The 24,306-nt window shown below is 46.4% G+C and overlaps 1 protein-coding gene across 1 annotated transcript; it reads right to left on the minus strand.

The window, feature by feature from the left end:
- Positions 1-1,179: 1,179 nt before the first annotated feature.
- Positions 1,180-23,755, minus strand: SERPINB6 (serpin family B member 6). The gene is made up of 7 exons (XM_021696938.1): positions 23,720-23,755; positions 10,534-10,708; positions 9,427-9,573; positions 6,521-6,638; positions 5,323-5,465; positions 1,906-2,061; positions 1,180-1,720 (listed from the first exon to the last, which is right to left on the minus strand). The coding sequence occupies exons 2-7, from the start codon at positions 10,696-10,698 to the stop codon at positions 1,316-1,318; spliced, it is 1,134 nt and encodes a 377-aa protein (XP_021552613.1). The 5' UTR covers positions 10,699-10,708; positions 23,720-23,755; the 3' UTR covers positions 1,180-1,315.
- Positions 23,756-24,306: the final 551 nt, after the last annotated feature.

Here is a 24,306-nt window from a genome sequence, read left to right on the forward strand (position 1 = left end):
GCAAGCGTGTTTATTCTACATGCACTGTGACTTTTGACATGGGTAAGTTCTTACTGTGGGATAGGTCTCCAGCAGATGGGAGCACTGGTGTTCATTTGTATGACTTACTACTGATCCGGCCTGACAGTTCTCCTCCAGAGAAAGGGCAGACAGACACCTTGAAACCTCGTTGCTTAGACACTACAGACAGCCAATGTGCACAGTGCTGGGGGCAAGGAGGGGGATGCCAGCCACCCAAACAGCAACCCCCTCTAGTCCTCTTTCCTCTTCTCAAGCCACTCATCGTTTCTTCAGTCCCAGCCTCTCCCCAAGGCCAAGCTGCTGGCTTGGGCACAATGGGGAAAGTGGACCAGCAACTAAAGGGAAATAACGAATCCCATCAGTTAAGCTCTGATCGCATCAACATAGGTCACGGAGGAAGTCCTTGTGGCTGTCCCCAAAACACAGCACAGGTCTTCTCCTCATTGAACCTCACACATCAGTAGGCTCGAGTGTCACTGAGCACGGTGATCACGTTTCTAGCACAGAAACCTTGGCCACCTCTTCTCTAATACTTGCAGTAGAACAAAAAATCATCCGGTACTTACAGCTCAGGGAGTTGTCTTAGACTCCACCACTGTGAACAGAACCTGTCTAATCATCTCTGGCCCCTGGTCGCAATTTAAAGTGTTCAGAGAAACTGTATGTTGTCCATTTGAACGCGCGTGTGACCACAGATCCTGTGATTGCGGACTGCGATAGAAGAAGCCACACGGGTGGGCAATGGGGCTGGTTTCTCAGTGGTCTGAGTTAACTGCTCTCCCAGCTTCTGTGCTGGCTTTCGGAGTGCTTGCAACATGTTTGGGATAGAACTCGCTGAGGGGGGTCTCAGAGCCCTGCTCCCCGTGGCGCTCCACAGGCTGTCACCCTGTCCTCTCACTAATGGGGCCACGGAACAGAGAAGAGACAGGCCCCATGTGTCCTCCTGTGCCTGCAGGAGAGCCGCATTCTGCCCAAAGTGAGGACCCGAGTGCCCAGCAGGTGTGAGGCTGGATGGGACGACACCTCCCAGAGCAGTGGCCTTGGCTAAGTGGCCGGTGCTGGTCCTGCCAACGTGACCACAGAGCTGCCTGAATGGCAGTTTCTGATCTCCGGAAACATTTGACACGTGAACACACACACATACGGGAGTCCAGAACATGGGGTTTCAAACTGGGCCTTTTATTTTTGGATTGTCACTCAAGGTCACTTTGCACTGTAGGCACACTGTGAAGAGTCAGGAGAAGTGGGTCAGTAGGAGAGAGGAGGAGGACTCCGTACGGGGCCGACCATGACCTTATGGGGAAGAGAAGCGGCCACAGAACAGGATGCTGTTGGTCTTGCTGTGCTGGATGAAGAAAAGGAAGGGGTGGTCGGCACAGAACCGGGGCATGATTCTCGCACACCGCAACATCATGATGGCCGCAGTGGCGGCCGCGGCCTCCGTGCCTTCCTCATTGACCTCCACAAAGGCCTTGTGCACCACCTTGGACAGATACAGGTCTTTCCTGGACGACATTCCAGAAAAGTCTGCCTTGGCCTGCTCGAAGGCATCGGTCATGCCCAGAGTGCAAAGGACATTCTCCATGTCGTAATTCTCCTCCAGTTTAAATCTAGGGAGGTACACTTCTGCCTCTTCTTCATCCAGCATGTCTGGCCTCGTCCACTCTGTGAATTTCTCATAAGTGAGTTCTTTCTCCACCTAGAAGAAGAGAGTTGAAGATTTTCAGATCTAGAACAGTGCTACCCAACAGAACCATCTGCGGGGCTGTGGGTGCTCTGGGCAGTGCAGGACGAGGGGCAGAACGGCAACGGGACGTCATGCGAGCTTCGGAGCAGGCCCGTGGGCCCTGCCGGCAGGCGCCATTGCCCCTCAGTGCTCCTTACCGTCCTCAGATCCGTGTTTTCATCTGGAAGCATGATGATCATGTTCAGCTCTTTGCCCACATAGGGAAGCACCAGAATTTTGGTGAATATTTCTCCTATATAGGTCATTTGAAAGGTAGATTTTTTAAACATCATCTGCACAGGCTTCTCCTCATTCTATCAAGGAAACAGATAAACGTTAAGTTGAAACCAGACCCACTGGACACACTGGACAAATCGACAGACCTGGCCAGCGTGGCTTCTACAAGCACTTCCTTGGCTGGCTTCTGGAATACCGCACCGGCCCCCTCTCCTGCCGGCCCATCTCTGTTGCCTCAACCTCTAAACACTGGGGTACTCAGGGCTCAGTCCTTACACTGCTGGTCTCTCAGTGATCTCAATCTTGTGACTTTAAACAGAATTCCCAAACGTATACTTCTAGCTGGGACCTCTCCCCTGTCCTCCAGATAGGTTACACTCCCCCGTATCCTACTGCTTACTTGGCCCCTGCATTTGGACAGTAAAGGAACCTACAATGTCGCATGTCACACTGGTCTCCTCACAGTCCCTTTCAGGTCCGCTCCATCTACCATGTTCCCCAGCTCAGGTGACGGCAATGCCATTCACCCCATTGTCAAACACTCTGGAGTATCCCTGACTCCTGTCTCTCACCCCACAGTAGACTCATTAGCAAGTCATATGGCTCTGCTTTTTAAAGTATTAACATAAATGAGATCAAATTAGTCTTGGAACACCTTTCTGTGGCTCCCCCTCTATTCCAAGGGAGTAAAAAAGCAGACGTCCTTAAAGACACCTGTGATGTGACAAAAGCTTGTCCCCCATGCTCTCTGCTTCCAAATCCCTTTGCCTGTCTGCTGCAGTCACAGGGGCCCCTGGATGCTTCCGAGGGCAAACTCAGCCCGCCCGACCCCAGAACCTGGACGGCAGGTGCCCTTGCGTTGTTCTGGTCTTTGCTCAGTGAGGCCTGTAACCTGAAACCGTACTCCCAGCCACAGGCTGGATCCTTCCTCTGTGTCTGTCTCTGGATCACTACCACTGTCTCATACACTCCCGTTTTCCCAGGTACGCTCACGGTCTCCCCTCAGGAAAACAGCAGCTTCATGAGAGGGACGTGTCACGGGTTTTGCACACACTGTGATGGTACCGGGCACCACACCTGGCCCTCAAGCAGCATCTGCTGAATAAATGGATCAACAACTAAAGGACCGGAAGACTGAAAGGACCAGGCAAAATGAACACATCCTACTAGGAGAAGAATGCATTTGTCACCAATGCGTCCCCAGCTAGGCGGTAAGAAAGACCCAGGGACGGTGACCACATCCTAGCCAGCAGCCCTCCTCGGCTCCTGACTGGCATGCAAGCCCCACGCTGCAGTCCCCGGTTCTCTGGGGAAGCACATTACTCTGCGTCACACGGAAGAAACTTCTGTTTCAGCTTTTCACCTGTGCCTTGCCGAGGCACGCCCAAACTGGCCTCAGCCATGCCTGCCCCCTCGTTCCTCAGCACCCCATTCACCTCCTGGGCCAGGAGTCATCAGCACCCTTTTCCTCTAACAGGCCAGACAGTATATATTTTCAGCGTTATGGACCACACAGTTTCTGTCCTAACTACTCAACTCTATAGTCGTAGCATGAAATACAGAAATAAGCATGGCTGTGTTGCATTAAAACATTATATGTTAAAAATGTAGCCTGGTGATGGGTATTAAAGAGGGCACGTTCTGCATGGAGCACTGGGTGTTATACGCAAACAGTGAATCATAGAACACTACATCAAAAATAAATTAATTAAAAAAAACTTTATTAAAAAAAAAAGTGGTGGGCTGGCTTTGGCCTCAGGCTGCAGCTCGCTGACCCCTGCCTGAGGCAATTTCTCCTTCTACCCCTCCAGGGCCCAAAGCCCTCAGGCTTATAATATAAAAGGGTCCAATCTCAGTAACTGAATGATTCATCAAGTATACAATTACAGAGATAAGTTTCATTTTACTTAGAAATAAAGGAATTTTAAAAATCTATAGGAACTCAAAATCTGTTTACTTTCAGGCACAATCCTCCAACCCAATAGGCTGGTGCACTCAAAACCTAGTGCGCTCCTTTTGCCTTTCTCTACTGGAGAGATTAGGAAGCAAGCTGGAAGTCCTCACCTCCCTGCAGCCAGCAGAGGCCATACAACATAATCGGGCCCATGAGACACAGAAGAGAGGCTTCTCTTTCTGACTAAGATGTCAGAACCCTGAAGGAGAGCGCTTTTGCTCTCACCCTTCATCCTCTCCCTCCCTCCCACCTGGATGGCGCATGCCTTGACCCTGACAGGATGAAGGGAACAAAGGCTGCCTGCTAAGCATGGCTGAGCAACAAGACAGGGAGCTGGTCCCCAGCTGGTCCCCATACACTCTTGGCCCACCTGCAGGCCTCTGCTAGGGGAGATGAACTTCCCATGAATCAAGTCCCAATATACATCTTAGAGAAATCATTTCCCTGGGTGAAAATAGGGCAGTTCATTTCAGAATAAAGCTCAAAGGAAAATATATTTCTTGAGAAACTGAAAGTTCAGGCTCATGTCTGCTTAGAAGATCTAACTCATGGTCAGTGATCAAGAATAGGCTGTAACTGATCTATTCTGTCTACTTAGATATATGTGCAAAAATCTCTATAATTAGAGATTAGTAAAAAAGAAAGAATGTACTAGATTCAGTGACAGAAAAGATATAAGGCCACCAGCAAATAACATCTTCAAAGCTAGAGATCCTTTTGTTTGCTTATTTTTTAAACAAAAATTAGAGTTTGTTCTCCTTATTATCAAAAGAAGACTGCAGATCAGTCATTTGTTCAGTATTCATTGAGCACCAACTATATGCCAGGCACTGGTGAGAGCCATCTGCCCTCAGATGGCCTTGGGCATTCAACCACCGCAATGCTGCCCTGAGGACCAGCCGGGGTCACTGCGGCTGCTGAGAGGAGGGATACAGAAATCCCCACCAGGGAAGATGGTCAGGGAAGGCTTCCAGATGCTGCTGGAAAGGAAGGGGTATACAGGTACTGATGGGAATGAAGATAGAGAAATGGGGATACATGGGTAGGATCTGGGTCTACAAAGAGCCTCATACACCATATTTGGAGTTCAAACTTTATCTCAAAAGTTCTAGAAAGCCGAGAAAGACCTTAAGCCTGACAAGTGACATGGGATTTATGACTGTAGACCGAACACCTGGCAACAGTAGCCTATGAGTATGTAGCTACCTTTGATGACACAGCAAAGGAGAAGGGCAAGGCACACTGGGGAGCCCGGCTGCTGACGGCCTGAGGCCGCACAGGGCACAAGTTAGCTTGTGAGGTGAGCTTTCTTGCATGTTTTAAAAACCAGTGTGAACACAGGGACTTGTTCCAAGAGTCTCCTTTGTTATTCCAAAATATTCACCTTGCTGACTTTAAATGGTCTTTCCATGGTCTGCGTTTTGTTAAACTGATTATCCCAGTTTCCTTTGAAATAGATGGCATTCACGAGAATCAGATTCATCATTGGATCAACTGAACCTGGAGATAGCAACTCTGTAATTTTACCTGAAAAGAAGAAATAAAGAATCAGTGAACTAAAGGAATTGCAAGATGGTTAGAGAAAGACAAATACCACGTGATCTCACTCACGTGTGGAATTTAAGAAACAAAACAAACGAGCAAGGGGGAAAAAAAGAGAGGGAGAGACAAACCAAGAAAGAGACACTTATGGATAGAGAACAAACTGACCATTACCAGAGGGGACCTGGGCGGGGGAGGGGTTGAAACAGGTGAGGGGGATTAAGAGGGCATTTAACTTGATGAGAGCTGAGGAATGTACAGAAGTGCTGAATTACTATATTGTAGACCTGAAACTAATCTTACACTGTACATTAACTACCTGGAATTTAAATTAAAAAAAAAAAAGTTTCCTGATGCATGCATCAGGGACAATATTTAAATTGGTCAATCTCCTTGTGAAATACACAGATAAAAGGAGTTTACTGTCCCCCAAATATAACCATGTAAGGGGATTCTGGTCCTTAAAACAACAGCAACAACAAAAACTTAAAAAGCCCTGGTAAGAAAAATACCATCGCTTGAACAAAACATAAAATGGACAAAGTAGTACGTGCGGGATGAATGCACAAGTAAGACAGAAAGGAACACTTGGCACCTATGACCAAAGACAGGCACGTAAGGGACTGTCGGAAAGGTGAGCGGCGGTGTGCGCGTCCAGGAGAGTCGCAGTGAAGGGCCGCGGAGGAGGAGGGCTTGAGCAAGTGTGCTAGTAATGTGTGGCAGTCTGTACAGCATGAAGCCTGGATCTTTTTCTTTACAGTATTTGTGAAAAGAAGGACGATATTAACAACAATGACAACCATATGGATTGTTCTAGAAGACGTGTACTGAATATTCAGACATCACAGATACAGTGATGAGAACAGGGAAGGGCTAGAGAAAAGCAGCAGACACTGATCATATTTCAGAGGCAGATTTTAAAAGTTTACAGTTATTGAAAGAAAACTGTCATTCCTGTTTGCATTTTGATGGTCTTGTGAAGGAATGGATAGTAAGATCGATTAAAAGACTATTAAGAAAAAGTAACAGTGTCTTTTCACCGTCTGTCTTTTCGGCCACCCAGGTGTTGATGTGTGCCCTGGACTCTTCTGTAGCGTTATTGAAGTCGAGCTCTTCCATCTCTGCTTGGTAGAACTTACGGCAGGAGTCTTTGAAAGACTAGGAGAGACAGAGCAAGGTAATCACATGGCTGCAGGAGGAACCCACACTTACTTCGCTTACCACACGCTTACTTCGTCGCGCCCAATCAGAATGTTGGCCATGTTAATGATTTACACGGGCAACATACAAGTAAGCACGAGGAATTAACTGAAAATCCATTTTTCAACTACATTTAATCTTAGCTTATAAACCAGGTAAAATAGGGGTCTGAATATCAAATAAACACCATGAATTGCTGGATTCTGTGAGGGACGAGCTGCACACCAGTGAGGCAAGTACAGAGACATGGAGACTGAGGCTAGGAGAGTGTGGTTCGGGCCAGCCACTGCGTTTGCCATGTGAGTCCCACCCACAGTAAGAGCCACAACCGCCTCCACGTTCCAGAACAATGGACTGGAAACCAGGGCCTGCTGCTCCGTACAACAGGGCAAGTGCGCGACCCCACACCACTCCTCTTCCACTACAACTTTCTGTGATGAGGTTAGCAATGTTCGAAGTCTGTGTGGTCCCAAGCTGTGCCTCATGCAGCTCGGAACACGTGAAATGTGGCCCCGTGCCACTGAGGAGCTGAACAGTGAACTGTAATTGTAATTAGTCACACCGAAATGCAAATAGCTACATGTGTCTCGTGGCTACCGCACTGGAGGGCTCCATTTTGGAGGGTGAGCAACTCTCAAAAAAAGTTTAAACTATATCTTGTTAATACAGACTTTTAAATGATGATGACATTCATGAACACGTACATCATGCCCCATAAAAGCAGGAAACCTGACAGAAAGTAAATGGACTGATATAACTCATTTGTGGCCAGTGTACTACAGAATGGTTTCCTGGGGTGACTGGGTGGCTCAGTCGGTTGAGCATCCGACTCTTGATTTCTGCTGGGGTCATGATTTTGGAGTCGTGAGATCGAGCCCCATGTCGGCCTCTGCGCTCAGCGTGGAGTCTGCTTGTGATTCTCTCTCTCTCTCTGTCCCCAATAAATATATATAAAAAAAAGAATGTTTTCCCAATCTTTCTTCCGAACAGCTTACGGCTAAATATTTCATCCCCCTTTTCAGGCCTGGTTTTCTATTACAGGATTTCACGTTTCTCCCTCAAGACAGCATGACAGAGGTAACGTGGCGCAGTAGCTACCAACGCTGGTCCTGCAACTTATTAGCTGTGTGACCTTAAAAAATCACTTTGTTTCTCTAAGCTTCCTTGTCTTTCCCTGTGAATGAAGATACGGCATTCGTCTGAGGGCTTATAAAAAGATGACAATTGCCTAAGACTGATAAAATAAGACAGGTTGCAAAAAAATCACAGTGTGGTGAACAAATCTTGCCAATATTTGACCTCACGCTTGACTACATTTATTTTACTCCAATTATCTTAAAACAATTTGAGTCTGAAACAAGTTTAAACATAATGAAAAAAAAATCGTATCACAGAATAAGACTGTTGGCCTGAATATAGAGAGAACTCAAAAAACAGTAAGAAATATATAGCCTAATAAAAAGCATGCAAAGAAAATTCTCAGAAAAGATACTTACTCAATAAACATAAGGAAAGTTGTTCAATCTCATTAATCATCAAAATTTAAGAGGTTAACCACATGAGGTGTTGATGATGGTGAGTGGAAATGAGCACTCTGCTAATACTCTGGAGAGAATGTAAATGACCACAGCACTTTGGACAATCTGGCAATATTTGCTGTAACTTCAAAGCTTCACTCCCTTCCTCCCTTCTACGAATCCATCTTGGAGTAACACACGCCCCGAGGCACAGGATCACATATAGTAATAATGTTCACTGTCTAAATGATGTGTACGATGTATGTTTCAGTACATCCATACTGAAGAATAGCAGATAACAGTGAAACAGAGGTAGATGCCCAAGATGCAAAGACTTTCAGACACAGCGTTGGGTGAAAAGAAACAAGTTATGAAATAATATTATGGTATAACGACGTTAGAAAGAGAAAACCCCCACCAAACAGATTTCTCCATGTGTGGGAGATACACCTCAAATCTATAAAAGCACTTATATTGGGAGGGGAGTGATGAGGTGTGGAAGGGGTTGTGAGGGCTCTTGCTTTGTCTTCCTTACCTGCATTTTTATCTAACAAGAACATACTCATTGTATAACAAGAATGTGTTCACATATTACTTGAGTAGTTTTTGAAAAAAAAAAAAAAAAAAGCCTGAAAGCACTATAAATAAAGAGAACCAGTATAATTAGACAGATAACTTTGTAAAAATTCTGCACTGGAAAAAAAACGATAAAAATATTTACAAGTGTAAAAAGCTGACCGAGTCACAATGCACAAAAAATTATCAATATGTGGAAAACAATGATTAGAAATATCCATTTTGATCACTTCTTTGTTTCAGCCAATTTACCTTTTTTTTTTTAAAGATTTTATTTTTAAGTAATCTCTGCACCCAACGTGGGGCTCGAACTCACAACCCTGAGATCAAGAGTCACATGCTCTTCTGATGAGCCAGCCAGGCGCCCCATGGCCAATTCACCTTGAATTGTGTTTGCTCCATGTTAATTCTTTTATAATTATCTCATTTAAGCTTCACAAAAATCTGGATGGTATCTGTGATAAGCCTCATTTTACAGATAAAACTGAAGCAGGGTTCAAGGGAATGCATGAAGTTAGTGAATGGAAAGCCAAGTTCCTGCCCACCAGAATGAATTCATAACCTCCAGGCTTTCTGCTATTACCTCATGACCCCTCCTCCCCACCCCCTTGGCATCTTTACTTCCTTGGTCAAAAACAGTGAGTATGACTTACTGAGAGAAATTCATAAGACTTGTCTCCAAAGAGCCTGTTGGCGGTTCTAAGCAAGTACGCAGCATCGGTCCTGTTGACTTCCGTGAGAAGTGACTGGAACCCTTGGTGGACATCGCCTCCTCCACCGCTTTTACTTAAAGAAAGTGTCTGAAATCCAAAACAGAATACAAACACATAACGTCAGTGTGCCCGGGCTTCGGGAAATGGATACAACACTAAACTCAGCCTAAGAACTGTACAGATCGGGCGTAAGAGAAGACTGGTCCAATGGAAGACAAAAGGCACTTCCTGGGGGGGGGGGGGGGGGGCAGAGCGGTGCCTCTCTGCACGCCACGCTCTGTGGGCTCACTACTTGTAGTCTGTCTGCAAATAAGGCTGTCAACCAGGCCTCCCATCTCCGCAAACACAGGCCACTCCTGAAACAGAAAGGGCTTGATAAACCTTTGTGCATTTAAGCTGGTCCTCTTGGAAGCTGCGTGCCAACCCATAAGGAAGCCCAGGCTACCCTGCCAACGAGACACGCGGAGGAGGCCCGAGACCCCACACTAGTGACCCGGCTGGGGCCAAGTGGAGCAGAAGCATCCCCCGACACAGCCAGAGTCAGGTCCCAGTAAACTGGCATCTTACACTGCGAAGTTTAGGGTACTGGTTATCAACAGCAAACAACTGAAACGCCACTGAAAACATTAGGGGCTGACCAGTGCCATTCTAAGAAGGTTTTACACTTCAGTGACAAAATTAAAATAATAATTTCTAACAACTGAAAAGCAAGTGACAACATCCAAAGAATATCACAGAACTCAGCATGGGCCCTGTGACTGAATCCCTACTCACAAACTCAAACTCATGTATAAAGCATAGTCGGGGCTGGTGACTTCTCTCATCCTTCTAAATGGCGCATACCACTTCCTCCCTCACAGATCCCAGGCACCACTCCAGGGTGCTCGCTCGCTCAGGGCTAACGTGTCACCCGGCAACTCTGTCCCCATCCCGCAACACCAGCAGAGGGACGTGTCAGGAGCAAATCCTGGAGGTGAAAGTGAAGACCAGCTCAACTGACAAATGAACAGCATTTACTGTTGCCCAGAAATGGCTTCGGGTACGTACCTGGGACATCTGGGCTGCTGTGTTTCCCTTTGCGCCCATGAAGACCATGGACAGGGCAGAAGAGATGCTCATGGGTGAGAAAAACACATTTTTCGAGTTGTCTTCACCCAGCTTTTTCAGAAGACTTAAGGCAAAGGTGCCATTTGCCTCCGAAAGAGTATCCATGATGGTGAGCCTGAAAGAACGGTTTTAAAATCAGTATCACATTCCAAATTAAATAAATAAACAAACAAACAAATAAATAAATAAATAAAACAGTAAGATTGGTATCACATAAATATAGGCTTACACGTTGACTATATTTCACTCGTATTAATAGTGACCACTTTGGTTCAGTGGGCAAATAGGTACATACACAAAACTCTATTTCTTTTTGGGGCCCTCAAAATTATTTTCTGTGCTTCTAATATTAAGTGAAAAAGAAAACTGAACAATGATATTAATAATATAATCCTGTTGTGTGTGGGGGAAAGGCAGTGGAGACTGCTACGTACCCACTTACCTGGGAGCACAGAGGAAGTGTGAAAGGTTACACACCTGACAGCTTACCCAAGTTACTGCCTGGGGGTCGGATTGGGAAAGGAGTTATTACAGGCTTTTGCTTCCAGTTCTTATTGTTTGGTGTGTTGTGTGGGTTTGTATGTATCATTTAATCATTTAAAAATCATTCAAAATAATCAATCCAACTACAAGGTTACACAAAAAAAAGATGGTTGAATGTTTTTATAATGTGGGAGGACTCCATTTTAAGATAACCTGAAGCCTAAAGATAAAAGACAAATCGAACCACATGGAAAGATGTATGAAAGCCTTAAAAACAAGGACTTTTGACCTTCAATTCTCCTTCTATGAAACCTCTGCTTGTGTCGAGGCCCAAATCTATGGCCATGTTCCCCAGACCCCCTGCTGCCCCAGGCCCAGGCCTTCTTGCCCCTTGTTCTGGACGACGAGGGCCTGTGGCAGCAGGTCCGTGCCCATGGCCACCCCTGCATACAGGCCTCAGGGGCCAGGGGTCCGAATGCACATGTCGGGCATGGAGGGCATGTGGCCATGACCCCGGTGGCCCAGGCAGGGTCCAGAACAGGAATACTTGTGGGCAGTCTGGGATGCGGTGGGTATGATCTTTAGAAAGACCTGTTATCGACTCCCCATTTTATGACGGGGGATCTGAAGGTCACAGAGGTGAAGTGATAAATCCAAGCTAAGGAACTGAATAGCTAAGGCTGAACTCAGGGCCAACACCCTGTCTTTGCACTGCAGCTCTGGATGTCCCTACTTCAGGAAGGACAGAGGAGCAGGCGAGAAGGCAAGACGCAGCCAAGGGCCCCTCCGTCAGATAGCTGCAGACGCAGCAGTAGGCGGGGAGGAGCAGACTCTGGGGGAAGCAGCACCTGCCTGCTCTGGTATCTTTACAAATATTTACCAGACTCCCATTTCCCCAGTCAGAGATTGGGGAAATGACTCATCTGAGCTGTGGGTGGGAACCGACAGAACAAGGAAAGGAAGACAAGAGACTAGATATTTTGTGGAGTAGAAGGGACAGGGAAGGACAAATCTAATTGAAAGACCCAGTGAAGAGAATGAGGAGTTAACCCATTCTTCACCAAGCATGCCTTTCCGTTTATAACTGTGGTCCGCTGAATACGGGCAGCAAAGATGCCCCCATCCCAACCCTTGGAACATGCGAGTGTTCCCTTATATAGCAAAGGAGACCTTGTAGATGTTATTAAAGGAAGGATCTCCATATGGGGAGATCATCGTGGATTATTCAAGTGGACCCTAAATGTCATCACGTGTATCCTAATGAGGGGTGGGCAGAGGGGGATGCGACCAATGAGGAAAGCAATGTGGGGACAGAAGGAAAGCGCTACCCTGTGGCTTGAAAACTGGAGAGATAGGAGACAAGCAAGGGATGGGAGAGCCGCAAGTCTAGAAGCTGGAAAGGGCGCAGGACAGACGCTCCTCTCGAGCCTCTGGAGGGAGCAAGTCCCTGCCAACACCCCAGTGTCGCTCAATGAAACCTGCCAGCCTTCTGGCCTCCAGAAGCGTGAGAAAGTAAACATGCTGAGTTTGTGCTGGGTTATAAGAGCCGCAGAAAACTAATACTATAACGAATATGCCTGATAAATTTTATTTACTGTCCTTGTTTAAACATTTTGTTTTCAAACTCTTCTTTATTCATTATAGAGAAAAGTTGGGGCACTGGTTTGCTCAGACTTTCCATACATATCTTAAATTTCCAATTTCTGATGAAAGGACAATAGAACATACACATTACTAAAATTCTCCTGAATACAACTGATTGTATGATGATACAGAAATAACTTCAGGATTTTGCAGGGCTTTGGGAACATCAACATAAACAAAAGTAGGGCCCCCGGGTGGCTCAGTTGGTTAGGCGTCTGCCTTTGGCTCAGGTCATGATCCCAGGGTCCTGGGATCAAGCCCTGCATTGGGCTCCCTACTCAGCGGGAAGCCCGCTTCTCCCTCTCCCACTCCCCCTGCTTGTGTTCCCTCTCTCGCTGTCTCTCTCTCTGTCAAAATAAATGGGGGACGCCTGGGTGGCTCAGTTGGTTAAACATCTACCTTCAGCTCAGGTCATGATCCCAGGGTCCTGGGATTGAGTCCCGCATGGGGCTCCCTGCTCAGAGGGGAGTCTGCTTCTCTCTCTCCCTCTGCCCCTGCCCCCTGTTCATGTTTGCTCTCTCTCTCTCAAAATAAAATAAAATCTTTACCAAAAAAAACATAAACAAAAGTAGCCATTATACGAAACTGATGTGAAGTTATACTGTTTATTTGGATTTTATATTAGCAAATGCTCCCTGCTTACCAATTTTAAACGAAACAACTGTTAAAACAGGTTTAAGAATGAAGAACTAGGTAAGAGGAGGTACCACAGGACAAGAAGCACAGTCCCAAGCATTCCTGATACAATCAAATGTTAGGACTCAGGTGTCTGTGGGTCCCCCGCCACACTAATCTTCCTTTTGCCTGGGGACAGGGGCACCTCTGACTTTGCCCCAAAGATGGCTCAGCCCCCACTGACAGGCTACACAGCCCCTCAGCGAATCGAGAAAGCTGAAAGATTTAAAAGTATATTTTTTAAAAAAAGAAAGTTGAAAGACCAGTAGTTCCTCAACATAAAACAGCTCCAGTCTTCTCGTTTTAAATACTGGCCCTGGGAAGAACAAGCCAGGACATTCAGAGGAAAAGGCACGAGTCAGGAGGGAGATGAGGTTTACAATCCCAGCTCATGGACTCTAAATATGTCCTTGATTTCTGCTCCCTGTATGAGGAAGAGGATGTGCCAGATAATCTGTGTTCCCTTCCATCGTCAACGCCTACTAATTGTCAACTAAGTGTGGCTCACTCTTCAAAGCCCACAGTGAAGTCTAATAGCTTCCAGTTCTCAGCTGCAAATGACTGATAGCCACCAAAGATAAAATTCCACCCACATCCTATAAGAATAGCTAAATTAAAAAGAAACATGAAATCAATGATGCCTCATAGGTTTATCCCAGATATGCAGGATAGTCTTACAGCAGAAAATATGTCAATCATGAAATAACTAAATAGCCCACTCATAATAAACGTCCTTGCAACAAACAGGAAATGATACTTCCTATACTTCCTTAATGTGATGATCATTGATGATAAAATATTAGAAACAGTTCCTTTGTTCCCCAAACAGGAACTATAACTAACAACTAGATTAAAAAGCTTTAACTTCAGGGCGCCTGGGTGGCTCAGATGGTTGAGCGTCTGCCTTCGGCTCAGGTCATGATCCCAGGGTCCTGGGATCGAGTCCCGCATCGGGCTCCCTGCTCCTTGGGAGCCTGCTTCTCCCTCTGCCTCTCTCTCTGTCTCTCATGAATAAATAAATAAAATCTTTAAAAAAAATAAAATAAAATAAATTTAAAAAAAAAGCTTTAACTTCAGAAAGATTAATAAATATCCCTTTTTGAGTATGTACTACACACTGGGACCTACGTTAGCACTTTTCCTAAAAGACTCTTACAACTCTATAAAGCTGGTTGAGAATATCAGCATTTGACAAGCAAAGGAATTGCTCATATAGCTCTCTGATCTTGCCCCTGTGGTCCAAAGGCTATACGAGTAGCAGGGTGAAGGCGGGAAACCAGGTCTGGGTGGCTCTGGAGTTCATTCTCTTAATCACTACGGCATACTGACTTCCAAAAAAAAAAAAAAAAAGGAGAGGTGGAGAGCAAATTAAAGATACATTTTCAAATCACAATTTTTGAAAGTTCAAAAACCATTCATTTCCAACAATGACTAAGATAGGTATTCCTTCCTATTCTGTGTAAACGATGCTATAAATTGGTATACCACTATTTCCGGAGTGTAATTTAGAATTATATAAAAAATAAAGGAAGGAAGACAAAAATGTCATGAAAACATTCTTATTGCCTGAACCAAAAATTCCACATCTAGGGATTTAATTAAAGGTAAAACTCAAGAGTTACTGATGCAAATACCATGCATGGACCAACATGGCAACATAGGTCGTTCCTGTCTTCACTCCCCCTCACAAGAAGAACTAACAAGACACCAGTGAGAGAATCCTAGAACATGGGGTGAAGCTAAAGACAGGCTGCATTAGACAAGTAAGAGGAGAAGCTACCCATTGACCATACTGCCCCCTGCCCCCCAGGACAGTGCAGCACCATGTGGAGGGGTCTCCCCCGAGTCTCCAGTTTCTCCAGTGGGAAAAGAGAACCCAGGGGAGACAACCGGCCTCCCTCAGCATTTGGGTTGTTTTGCAGCAGCCCCTACTCTGATCTCGCACTACAGAGATTGCAGGGGAATCTGCAGGGCTCAACCACTGGGCATCTGTGATGGAGAAGAGGGGAGGGGCTTGCAACAACCAGCACATGAATCTTGGCAGACCAAGTTCATACCTGCAGTGTCCAGCCAGTAGTCCCATGCAGAGGCTTTGCTCATCTGTAGAACTAAGTCAGGGGTGCGCTCTGACCAGGGAACACGCTGGGGTGGAAATCTGCCTGATTCAGATCCTCAAACTAGGAGACTGCCAGCCCTAGAGCCCGGTTTGCCTGTGTCCAGGCAACATGCTGAGTCATAGCCCCACCCACTGTGGAGAGTGCTTTCCAGCCCCATCTGCCCAGAAGGCCTGATGACAACTCTAGAAGCTGTGTTGCCCAGTGGTGCTCGAGCTGAGAGGCGGGCAGGGAGAGCTGACTGTCCCCACAGCAAAACCAGTACCAGGTATGGAGGCAGAGGGATTAATTCACAGAGGGCTGAGGGTAGCCCCAGGACTCTCCCAACCAGACAGCCTGTTTGGGAAATGGAGAGTAGCTTGGAGCAGCCTTCCCTTTCCCACCTGGGCAAGGTAGCTAAACCATAGCCCGACCTGCTGTGGAGAGGGTCTTCCGGCCCCATCTGAACAGAAGGCCTGGAGACAACCCCTGGGAGCTGTGCAGCCCGGTGGTGTTGAACCAAGAGAAGGACAGACAGAGCTGAGAATTTACAGAGAAAAGCCAGTGGTCCTGTTCAGCAGGGAACTTGGGGTGTGGATCAGTTTGAGTTAAGACAACAAAGAGTTCTACCATCTCTAGAGCTGCTTCTCCCACTGCACTGGAACAGGGAATCTAATTCATAGACCCACTCATTGCTGAATACAGCCTTCAGCCCGTCCACACAGGGAACCTAACCAGAGCCCATGAGAAGCTCTGTAGCCCATTCAACATCCCTATGTCCAGTGGCACTTGAACAGAGAGTACAGCCCATGGCTTCCCCCATCTGCAGAGTGAAACTGGTCGCCTCACCTAATCAGGGAATTCAGTGCACACTCTGGCTTGATTCAGATCCCCAAAGCTATATGGGCCCAGGGTCCTATCCTGCTGCCCTGCCAGGGCAGGAAAGCTAATTCAGAGCCCCAGCTGCTACTGAGTATAGTACCCAGTCCTGACCCTGTAGTAAGCCAGACCAGAAAATCCAAGCAACTGCTGAGCCCATCCGATAACCTCACAGTAGTCCTACCCAACCATTCTCAGCCAGTGGCACAACCCACCATCTCCACCTTCAGAGCTCGAACAGATGCCTAACCTCAAAATTGACCATAGTAACAGGCCCCACCTGCCCAAAAACATTAGAGGCAGATGTATCCAGAAACCCAGCTGTGCGGATGGGTGAAGAACTCTCTCTGCCAACACAAATCTGTAAAGTCTAGAAGAGGAACCCCATTAGTCAAATGCGTAGATACCAACGTAAGGAATCAAGGATCCTGAAAAATCAGGTAAGTAGGAGACCACCAAAGGAAACTAATAAAGCTCCAATAACAGACCTAGAAGAAATGGAGATTTATGAACTGTCAGAAAATGAATTCAGAATAATCCTCTTAAGGTAGCTAAGGTGAACTAAAAGAAAGTACAGACATACAACTAAACAAAATTAGGAAAACAATGCGGATCGAAATGAGAAGTCTGACAAGGAAATAACAACCATCAAAAAAATCCCCAAAAACTGAAATCCTGGAGTTGAAAGTACAATAACTGAACCAAAGAATTCAAAAGTTTCAAAAGTACACTTGATCATGCAGACAAAAGAATCAGTGATCTGGAAGACACTGGAAATTATTCAGTTAGAGAAGCAAAATGAAAAACAAATGAAAAACAGCAAATAAAGTCCATGGGAATTATAAGACACAATGAAAAGAAACAATATTTGCACTATGAGAATTCCAGAGGGAGAAGTGAAAGAGAAACGGACAGAGAGTTTATTTAAAGCAACAATGGCTGGAAACTTCCAAAACCTGAGGAGAGAAATGGATGTCTGCATCCACGAGGCCCAAAGGACCCCAAACAGGTTGAACATGAATAGGGCTACACCAAGACACATCATAATTAAATTGTCAAAAGACAAAGAAAGAATTTTAAGAGCAGCAAGAGAAAAGAGAGAAGTTATATACTTGCGGGAACCCCAGTAAGACTATAAACAGATTTCTCAACAAAAACTTTTCAGGCCAGGAGAGAATGGGATGACATTAAAAATACTGAAAAAAAAAAAAACAAAACCCAAAACCAAAACCAAAACCCAAAACCAAAAACTGTCAACTAAGAATTCTATGTTCCCTCAGAAACAAAGAAGGGATAAAGACTTTCCCACACAAACAAAAGCTGAGGGATCTCATTACCACCAGACCTGCCTTACAAGAAATGCTAAAACTCTTCCAGTGGGAGTAAAAGAACACTAACATAAAAACACAAAAAGTTAGAATAAATCTCACTGGTAATGGTAAATATGTAGTCATAGTCAGCTTCTGCCACATGGTCACAGTGGTACATAACTCACTTACAACCCTAGTTTAAAAGTTAAAAACAAAACAAAAAAAAGATTAATGTAGCAAAAAAATCCATAAATATAATAATCTGTTATTAGTTACTCAACATAAAAAATATGTTAGTTGAAACAGCAATTATCTATAATGTGAGAGGGAGAAGAAGTAAAAGTGTAAAGTATATGAATTCTATTGAAGTTATTATCAGTTTAAAATAGGGTTCATAGGGGCACCTGGGTGGCTCAGTCAGTTCAGCGCCTGCCTTAGGCTCAGGTCATGATCCCAGAGTCCTGGGATCGGATCGAGCCCCACATTGGGGTCCCCACCGAGTCTGCTTCTCTGCCCCTCCCCTGGTTTGTGCGCAATCTCTCTCTCTCCCTCTCTTTCACTCTCTTTCTCTCTCAAGTAAATAAATAAAATCTTTAAAAAAAATTTTTTTAGGGCGCCTGGGTGGCTCAGTCGGTTGAGCGACTGCCTTCGGCTCAGGTCATGATCCCAGGGTCCTGGGATCGAGTCCCACATCGGGCTCCCTGCTCTGCGGGGAGCCTGCTTCTCCCTCTCCCACTCCCCCTGCTTGTGTTCCCTCTCTCGCTGTGTCTCTCTCTGTCAAATAAATAAATAAAATCTTTAAAAAAAATTTTTTTTAAACCAAACCTTAGTAATCATTTAGACTTTTATAAACCTTATAAATCAAGACTTACAAGTCCAGTAAGCTAGGATCACCTAAGACTTTCGAACAGGTTTAAGAACACACAAAGCATTACAGTGGTTACAAAAATCATTTCTACACCTGTGCTTAAGTCTAGCACAAAGGTATTAACACCATGGATTTAACGTATTTTATCTTTGTTATATCTTATACATTTCCTAAGGTGACAGTAATGCTCATTTTAATGGTTCTCTGGGGCTCAATCAATCTTAAGGGACCAGCCTCTCCCCACACAAGGAGCCTGGTTCTTGGTCACTGTGAGGTCCCAGCAGCTCCTTGGGAGCTCGGCACTCACTCTTTGGTAGACAAGTACATTCCAGTATGTGGGGGAATTTTGAGCTTCATTTCCCCCTTTTCTGGGGTTTTACAAGGCCTAAGGCAAACACCAACTTTCAATTCCTTGTAACCCAGTGTCTTTCCTTAAAATGAGGTATTATTTGAGTTTTCCTCTATCTGGGTTGTATAACTTGGCTATAAGCTTAAATTTTAGGCCTTAGTTTGGCTTGTGTAACTACTGTGCTTGTTAGCCTAGGAACCTGGGATAACAGAACTTTTTACATTAACAATCATCACACAGCATTTCCTGAAACAATACTGAAATTTCTGTGAGCCTTTTTTTTTAAGATTTTATTTATTTATTTGACAGAGAGAGACACAGCGAGAGAGGGAACACAAGCAGGGGGAGCGGGAGAGGGAGAAGCATGCTTCCCACTGAGCAGGGAGCCTGATGTGGGGCTTGATCCCAATGTGGGGCTCGATCCCAGGACTCTGGGATCATGACCTGAGCCGAAGGCAGACGCTTAACGACTGAGCCACCCAGGCGCCCCTCTGTGAGCCTTTTTTTTTTTTTTTAAGATTTTATTTTTATTTATTTGACAGAGAGAGACACAGAGAGAGAGGGAACACAAGCAGGGGGAGTGGGAGAGGGAGAAGCAGGCTTCCCGCCGAGCAGGGAGCCCGATGCGGGGCTCGATCCCAGGACCCTGGGATTGTGACCTGAGCTGAAGGCAGACGCTTAACGACTGAGCCACCCGGTTGCCCCTCTGTGAGCCTTTTTAAAGCTCATTTTGTCTGCCTCATTTGAAGTTATTAATGGCCTCAGGGATTTTTACAAACAATGCATTAGCTGATCTCAGTTTTCTTCTTGGTGCTCAAACTGCCCTAACTGGACTAGTGGGAGGTCTGTTTAAATTGACTCCTTTATCATGACATGTTGATCTCAAACATCATTGCTCTGGGGCAACAACCCTAGTTCTTACCAACCCATTTTGATTTTTTTTTTCCAGTCCAAAGACCTGAGGTATCAGCCCCTCTCCTGGTTTCTTTTGATGGAGAAACGTTGTAAAGTACAAAATCTGAATCTTCAAGGAGTATGTGAGTTTTGGTGCTGTTGTTTGGGCCACATCAGCAACAAAGCTGGAGAGATGTTTGCTTTCAGGTCCCAAATGTGCCATGATGTAAATGAGACTGCCACATAAAGTTTTTATACACTTGGCTTTTCTAAAGCATAATCACACTTAGAGGCATTCATCGGGCTGCCACTGTACCACCCTGCTCTTTCATTATACTCATGTATTGATACCACTGCTTATCAGCCACGTTTTGGACACACTGCTCTCCCGCATGCCACACTGCTATCTTCTCTGAGAGATCTCTTTGCCAACAGTATCCTTCGTGTTGGACCCCAATGTCTTCTTACTTCATGGTTTACTCCCTTATTTTGATGAAGCAAATTGTCCAACAGTTTTCCAAAATAGAATACATATATTTTGGCTTCTTGCATGTCCAAAAGTCTTTATCGTTCCATTTAATTGACAGTTTGGCAGGGTCTGGAATGAGCTGCACAGCATTTTACCTCCAAATTTCTGACACATTGCTACATTGCTTTCCTTCAGCTCTGCTGTTGGGAAGTCTGATGACATTCTGACCCCAGTTCCATCCCTCCTTCCCCACGTCTCCATTCTTAAAAAGCTCATTAAATCTTATTCTTAACCCTGATATTCTAAAATGTCACAATGTGTCCTTAAGATGGGCCCAGTTTATTTATTTTGCTGTGCACTTGGTCGGACCTTCCAATCTAGCAATTCAAATTTTCCTTCCTCTCCGGGGAAAATTTTAAGGCACTTGTTAGTTCCCTCCAGACTGACTCTGTTCTCTTTTTCTGTATCCCCGAGTAGTCAGGTCCTAGAAATCTTGGACTGGTCTCATCAGATATTACCTAAGTGCCTTCATGTCACAGCACACACAGAAGAAGGTATTTGTATGACACTTTGGGATTGGCAAGTCAGCTTACTGCAGAGGTAGAAAGCTCTGCTCTGATCTTCCCTCTCTTGCATTTTCCATCACAATGACATTTTTGTTCCATTTCTTGGAAGAGGTCCATGACTTTATCTTCTAATTTTTCTACTGATAATTTTCTAATTTCAGCCATTTTATTTTTAATTTCAAAGGACTTCTTGTTCTCTGCTGTTCCTTCTTTACAGCCCTCTATTCCAGTTCCTTGGAGAACATCATTACAGTTTTATTGAGTTATCTTCTGCTCCCTACACCATCTCTCTTTCTCTGGAGTCTTTTTTGTTATGGTGGTTGGTGTTTGCTTTATTTTATTTAGGTCTATTTCATACATAGGCTTCTCACAAATGCCTGGCAATCCTTGGGTATCTGTCACATTTAAGAGGAAAACACACAAAACAATGTTGGCAATTGTTTATAGGGGGAGGAAGTCAGCTGGGGGCTTTGATGCAATGTGCTCAAGGGATCAGCTGCTTTTGTTGTGGTTGTCCAGCAAATGGAGGAACCCCCTGGTCTGGCTGCTGGTGTGTTCTGGAAGCAAGCTGGGTAGGGCTAGGGAATTTCTATTGGATCTGTAATCCCTCGTTTCAACCCAGTGCCTGGCAGTCCCTGAGTTTGAGCATCAAATCCTCTATGGGTGAAACCCGATCTCCTCTGGGTGGCTGGTAGGGCAGGGAGGGTGGCTGCCTGGTTGCCAGGGTCAGGGACAGCAGGTGGAGTCTAATAGACCTGTCAACACATGTTCTAAAAAACCCCCATTTTGCAGCCCTGCACTTCAGCCCTGCCTTTCCAGGTACTGGAGCCTCCAACCTTGAGAATGTGGGATCCAGGAACATAAAAACTGGATATTAAGGTTTTATTGATGAACAATTTCATATATGAGTGTGTGTGTATAAAACAAGTCCGGGCTTGTTTTACACACACAAGTTACCATCAGTAACTTTGAGCAATTAATGTTCACAATTGATTTGATTCAACCGATTGAGTATTAATTTTTTAAAGTGTCACTGTTTGTGCTTCTTGTCTTCTTGGATTAAGGATGCCTTAATTTCCTACAAAATCTAACCATTTAAAGATTGGCTTAACGTAGACCTGGGCTTCTGCTTTGTCCCTACATATGTTATCTGGTATACTGTGTGTGTTTTACTTTTCTGAACAGCATTTCTCCAGTATGTAAACAGGACATGATTCCTTCTATTTACAGGTTTACTGTGAGGATTAAATAATGTCTGGCATCCAATGGGTATTCAACAAATGGCTAGAATTATACACTATTTCCTTTCTTCTGATGTCTAGGCCTGATCTCAGGTCAGCAACCTTGGAAATGTAAGATGTGTGGTCTTCCTCCAGATCTTACAACAAACACCAAGTGCGATGTAGGGTGCTCTTAGTATAAACAGAAAAGAATGGTGATTCCATTCATTCTAATTTCACTCTACTGTTCCAGGTGGAGCGAACTATATAGTATAGTATATGCTGAATTATAATAAGATGCCTTGGATTAGAAATGGCCTCGTATACTTTTAAATAGTTAGTTGATGTGGCCAAGTATGACTAAAATTGTACCCTTTCTCTGTGATGGCATAAAGGAAAGGCTACAATCACTCAAAAGTAGTCATGAACTACTGGGTCACACCCCTATAATACTGATAACAGCTTCATTCATGTTAACCACAGTGCACATTTCTTAACTCAGCAATACAATGCTGAAGGACCTGAATCCAAAGGTTACTTTTGCCCTCTCACCTCACCACGTCAGTCCTAAACCACACCAGGGAAGAAGCAGGCAGCCTCCGGTCGGTCATATTCCTGTCCTCGGGTACAGCTGTACAGACCCAAGGAGTAAAAGTGCCAATACTGACCCAGTTCCCCCCCTGGCATCTAGGTATTTATTCCTGGCGGCATGTGACTGTCCATTTCCCATACTTCTCATTTCTAAAACTGAGCTTTATGGGGAGAAAGGGGGAAAGAACGTAACTTATGTGCCAATTTCATCTAGCGTACTAGCCCCAAGTATGATTAAAATTTCTACCATGTCCTCTTAGCCCCTTAGACACCACATCTTGGAATATTTGGCCTGCGGGGAATTTAATGAAAAAACACAGAAGTAACAAGATCTGGAATGATGCTCACAAGTATCTCTGCAGGCCTGAGTGACCTGGAAAGTGCTGCGGAATTTGCGAAGCACCCGAGGAAGCACAGGCCACACCGGTGGCCAGGAAGCCCAAGGCGCAGGGAAGCCAGAATCAGGCCGCCGTTCGCACCGACCCCTGGCCTTCTCGAGGGCCTCCAGCACCGCCCCCCCACCCTCACCGGATTCCCAACGCCCGGCGCCCCGCGGGCCTAGGCCGCGGGGCGGGCCGGGTCCCCTGTAGCCGACAGACAGGCGAAGTCACCTGTGGCGAGGGACCGCGCGAGGTCACCTGTGGCCTTGGGACCCAGCGCAGCAGTTCCGCACGCTCGGCGCTGTCCCCATGCCCGCTCCCGCTTCCTCCACTGCCGGCGCGGGGCTGCGGGTCCCGGTCCAGGCGGCCATGCACAACTCACCAGATGGCGTCACTGTCCGCCAGACCGCCGGACGTCTCAAGAGAACCCGAACCCAAAGGCTCACACCCCACCCCCGCCCAGCCAGGACTGCCAGGGTCACGGCCCCGCCCTCCCCACGCGCGACCCCTGCCCCGTGCGGCCTCGCTCCTCCCCGCGCGTGTGCGCGACCACACCCCGGTGCGCGCCAGCCCCCGGCCGCCGCGCGACTATGCTCAGCGCCCCCCACTCGCCGCGGCCGCTCCACCCTGCCTCCCGCGCTCTCCTGGCCTGGGGGCGGAGGACAGACCCCGGCGTGCGGGGCGGGTCCCACAGCAGACACGTACCTCAGAGGGTCGGCGGCCTGCAGGGAAGGGAGCAGCTCCAGGCCTCAAATACCCGCGCGGCCGGAGGGCGGGGCGAGCCCGGGGAAGCGAGCCAGCGCACCGCCCACCTCGGGATCGCGGAGCGGCGCTCGGCAGCCGGAGGCGCGGAGGCGGGCGGTGGAGGGAGACGAGCAGGTGAGCGCCCGGTACTCCACTGCACTTTGACCGCCACCCGGGAGCCAGCCGATCCGCGGGCCGCGGGAGGGACCGCGCCGCCTTTCTGGGCAGTTTCACTGAGCTCGCCCACTGGGCCACGCGGGAAGTGAATCAAAGGAAGGCCTGGCCCTCCAGAGGTCTTCAGTCAGAGGGCGGCCCAGTGCGGCCACACCAGCGCCTGCCCCTGGCTTTGTAGAGACCGTGAACTATGTTCTCAGTGACCAGAAGAGTGCCAGAGTCTGGTACATGGGCATAAGTTGTACAGTGCAGGGCAGAAATTTATTTTTTATGTATTTATTTTGGGGGGGGGGTTGGCAGGGGGGAGAAGGAGAGAATCTTAAGCAGGCTCCATGCTCAGCGCCCAGCCTGTCCAGGCTCCATCTCAGGACCCC

Source organism: Neomonachus schauinslandi, chromosome 8 (assembly GCF_002201575.2).
Source record: "Neomonachus schauinslandi chromosome 8, ASM220157v2, whole genome shotgun sequence".
Lineage (NCBI taxonomy): Eukaryota > Metazoa > Chordata > Mammalia > Carnivora > Phocidae > Neomonachus > Neomonachus schauinslandi.